The 4,689-nt window shown below is 38.2% G+C and overlaps 1 protein-coding gene across 1 annotated transcript; it reads right to left on the bottom strand.

Moving 5' to 3' along the window:
- Window positions 1-3,499: 3,499 nt before the first annotated feature.
- Window positions 3,500-4,608, bottom strand: LOC105570840 (serine protease gd-like). The gene is made up of 3 exons (XM_012028290.1): window positions 4,079-4,608; window positions 3,701-3,966; window positions 3,500-3,641 (listed from the first exon to the last, which is right to left on the bottom strand). The coding sequence occupies exons 1-3, from the start codon at window positions 4,517-4,519 to the stop codon at window positions 3,638-3,640; spliced, it is 711 nt and encodes a 236-aa protein (XP_011883680.1). The 5' UTR covers window positions 4,520-4,608; the 3' UTR covers window positions 3,500-3,637.
- Window positions 4,609-4,689: the final 81 nt, after the last annotated feature.

The following is a 4,689-nucleotide window of genomic DNA, read 5'->3' as shown; positions in this document are numbered from 1 at the left end:
GCGGTCGCGTAAGCGGCGGACGGGCAGCGGCGCGCCTCGCCTCCCTACTCCTCGCCCCGCACCGCCATTCTATTCCTCGCCGAACACCGCCTCGAGCGGGGTCGCTAGGCCGACGCTTCTCACCGCGCGCTTACATTCGCCAGTAGGTTGGGCTAATACGGCGATTTTTAAAATTTCGTATCTCGATAACTATTCGTCCAAGCGCAAAATAGTACAATACTTTTCTGTTTGTCTTAGTCCCCTCTACCTTCCCATGACCGGACGTCAAAGTCTTGCGTAGCACCCTGTATATGAAATGACTCGGGAAGACATCCCCAACAACGGAACATACTGTCTCCTCGCATGTACTTCCGCCGTTGTACTGTTCCACATGGGTTTGCAACTTTCCTCGTGAAGCGAGATCCACTCCACACCTCTGACATAGGGTGGGTAGGGTTATTTTTAACGAAGTGGAGCCCCCCCGAAGGGGGGGCAGAACACACTGTTTTCACGCATACATTTTTCTATCTACATTTGGTAGAGGGGAGCGACTTATATGTGGGTAGAAAAATGCGTGTAGACAGTATGCGTGTAGACAGTATGTTCCGCCCCCCCTTCGGGGGGGCTCCACTTCGTTAAAAATAACCCTACCCACCCTATGTCAGAGGTGTGGAGTGGATCTCGCTTCACGTGGAAAGTTGCAAACCTATGTGGAACAGTACAATAGTGGAAGTACATGCGTGGAGACAGTACGTTCCGCCCCCCCCCCTTCGGGGGGCTCCACTTCGTTAAAAATAACCCTACCCACCCTATGTCAGAGGTGTGGAGTGGATCTCGCTTCACGTGGAAAGTTGCAAACTCATGTGGAACAGTACAACGGCGGAAGTACGAGTTAGGAAATATATTTATTATTTGTATCCTTTCTCAGCCTGTATCTCCAAAACTATTTGAGTCCCCCCCTTATATATATATATGAAATGACTCGGGAAGACATCCCCAACAACATATTTAAAAATAAAACAAATCGGAGAGGAAGTCGCTTTTATGCATAATTACCAAATTATTTTCTCGATAAATAGGACAAAAGTGAATCAAAAACTTATAATACTAAATGCACTTATTATTGAATATAGTATTTATTATTTGCTGAAAACTCTTCATAGGAGGATAAATGGTTCAACTATGAACTGCGACCTGTTTAATACGTCACAAGTAGATTAGATTAAATAATTTCGTTTTTGTAACATTATTCACTTTCCCGTTGGAATGAACATTAGCAACAATTACAATGTTTAGGATAATCTGCACTCAAAGGGTTGATCAGCTTAATGAAATCCAATCTTAAAAAAAACTTTTAAAAACAATACACGTTTAGTAACTTCTCCAAACGTACAACTTTATCTAGAAATAAACTTTTTATACTAATTCACCTGGAATATTATTACTAAGATCCTTATTGAGATTCAAACGAAACAGAGAATATTTCATATTAATAAACATAATTTAGGATATAATAATAATGCAAGATATTGCATATGAGCCCAATCGCAAATATGCATTAAAATATTTACCAGCGATTAACCAACAAATCTGAAAAAAAAATTTTTTAACATGTGTTACGGAAAATTGTCTTTATATCACTTTCACTAATTTGTTGTGTCGATCACTTTTAACAATAGCCCCATTCTGAATAGATAATAGACACCTACCCACGAATCTATTTTTCACAATCTGGGAGCACATATACATCTTGCACTTTAATTATTCTGTAATAGGAAAACCAATTTTGTCGAGAACGGTCGTCATTTTATTTACACGTATAATTATCTATTTTTATTTGTTATATTCACGTACATCCTTTTACTATCATAATAACAAAAGAATTATTATTTATCTTATGTTTTGTAAAATATTACTTTGCATTTTATTATTAATAGCTATAATGTATCTCAAGCGTTTCGTGTTATACTTTAATACCTTGGTTTTGATATTTTACTTATTTGTTAAGTCTTTGCACTTATTTGGTTCTAGTACACTTTGTTTAAACACTTTTGTAAAATATTTTAAAGTACTTTTCGTATTGTATCGTAGTGAAATTTAATATTACGGCGACTGATTTCACGTATTCTCTATTCGGAATACAAATTAGGATCGACGTTGCTACAACTTACCGTATCGTCAGAAGGCTAATCAGTTCTCTCACAGAATACTTACGAAACATGTTTCTAGTTTTACTGTTGTAGTCGCGATTGACAGGAGTGATAGTGGGGTACCGAGAGTTAAGTAATAATGAGTCAATCTACGTCATTTAGTTAATAAGGCAGCACACAAATTATCATATACGAATTAAATGAACGATAGAAAAGAAACGTGCCTGGTACACCTTCTCCTTTTTGACGATTTCACAAGAAAAAAATGGAAAAATCCTGAGACGCCCAATGAGTCAGCCAGCTCCCCAACATGGCAACTATTATTCACGAACCCAAAATTTATTCATGTATTATTTCAATGCAATGCGTAAGCACTAAAAATTTTCTGATGCTCGCGGAATCTAATGCAATTATTAAATATACTTCTTTTGTTTCCTTAGGTCTATTATCAGTTGAAGTGTTTCATTTAAGCAGAATTAATCAAAAAAACAAAAATTCCTAGAAAACTTATAAGATATAATTATGTGCAATTCTTACAAATAGCAACAATAACGTCTGTAGTTCTGTAATTTCTTTGTCACATGTATGTTTGCTGATAGCAATTGTGTGTGACTGACGATCGGGAACGATATGATTCCGAAGACAGTAGTAAACCCAACAGCAAACTTCATATACTAGGTTATTTTCTCATCTTATTTTCATGTGATGGACAAAGTGGTTGCAATACTTTTTGTTTTTGTGTGTTTAGGAACGTGCATTTAGATTGAGGACTACGTTCCAAAATCTTCTTCTCCGATAAATATTTACTGGATAGCCATTCCGAAACCATTTTCAACGTTTTCGATCAATTTCTCAAGTAAAATTATTCTGAGAAAAATGTTTTGTAACGTAAACCTGAATCTAAGTGCGCGTTCCTAAACATATTGCAACATGTATTATGATTAATATTTTTCTTTACTAAGTAGTCCAATATGATAGATAGTTATACATGTGTGGTAGCTTATTTATTCCGTTTTTTATCTAGATTGGAGACACATTACAAGATGCATGAACAACCAAAAACAGAATTCTTCTTTTTCTTCTTCGTGTATTACCCAGTCAGAAATGACTTGAAAACCGACGTCGAAACGATATCGAATCGACGTCGGTTTTCAAGTCATTTCTGACTGGGTAGGCTTAAAGCCTGTTTTATCCAGTTCGTTCTGGTACTTTGAGCAGTTGGTTTTACTTCATCTTCGGTAGGCTGCTAACCTTGCCGAAGGAAACCTCCCATTTGGAATGGCTATACCCCTGAAGGAGTATGTGTGGCAAGATACTCTCGGTGGTTGCCACTTCCCTTCGGGAGATTCCGATAAACTCCAGCGGTAACCGTGGATTTGAACTTGGATCTTTGCGTTCATTTGTTTACTAAGCAGCGCACATTTCTCTGCGCCACACAACAGACAGAATTCATGACTGTTTAATCCTTACGCGTAACTGTACATAAGTACTGCGTCTTCGAATAAGCTTTACCTAAAACAAAACTTATAGATTAGCATGTATTGCATTTTGCGACTGAAGACGAACGTTACATCGATATCTGTTGTTCAATCCAGGGTAGGTATTTGGCCACATCAACATAGACGATGTATTTCCGTAGATCGCAAGACGATCTTTGTTTGATTATAGTTCGCGAAACAACGCCACGCAACTCATAACTGTCTGTAATATTGTTTAGAAGTATCAGCCCGTTCCCACCATCACCATTGCAAGGACCCAGTCCGTCTCGCGAATCAGCGCAGAAGGTGTTATTCGAGATCACACTAAGGTATACAGCATCAGCCGAGAGACAAGTCTCCTGTAATTTGTGAAACGAACTTCAACTCAAGGCCTGCAATGGCGCTGACAAATACATTTGTCACAAATAGATGTAATGAATAGTAATTTTATAATAGCAATTAACTACTTACGTGACTCACTATATTCGCCCTCACCATCCGTTGATCTGCAACATCACGATCAACCTCGTCTCCACCCCATCCTACGACATATCCCGTCCTACTAACGACGTCTTCAAGTTTACTTGAGTCGGACCATAGGCAAATAGGCCTGATAAGAGGATTGAATTCGACGACGTTGTTGAGGGTCAAAACCGCAAGATCGGAACCAGCATTGACATAGAGCGCATAATCGGGGTGAATCACGTAGCTCGCGATTTTCCGTTTGGCAAATCCATCTCCGCGCAATTCGTCCAAGTTAAATCGCCCCAGAACCACGTCCACCATATTAATGTTTACTGGAGTGTAAGTTGTTGTACCAAAATAGTCCCATAGCAAGCAGTGCGCTGCTGTAAAAAAGAGATACGCATGAATTATATTTTGTAACGATCCACACTGTCTATACGGAGACATATGTAATACTCTTGAATTAAATTAAATGTCTTAATTTAGTATGACAAAAAATAATTACGTATGATAGTTTTATTTAAATTACATTAATAATTAATTGCGCTAATGTTGGCATAGTTTTGCTCAAACGTTCGCATATCGTATATCGCATATTCGCATATTTCTATACACTG

Source organism: Vollenhovia emeryi, unplaced genomic scaffold (genome assembly GCF_000949405.1).
Source record: "Vollenhovia emeryi isolate VEMERY1.0 unplaced genomic scaffold, V.emery_V1.0 DF941739.1, whole genome shotgun sequence".
Classification (NCBI taxonomy): Eukaryota; Metazoa; Arthropoda; class Insecta; order Hymenoptera; family Formicidae; genus Vollenhovia; species Vollenhovia emeryi.
Note: the sequence above shows the minus strand (reverse complement) of the source record. Positions and strands in the feature narration are given on the sequence as shown.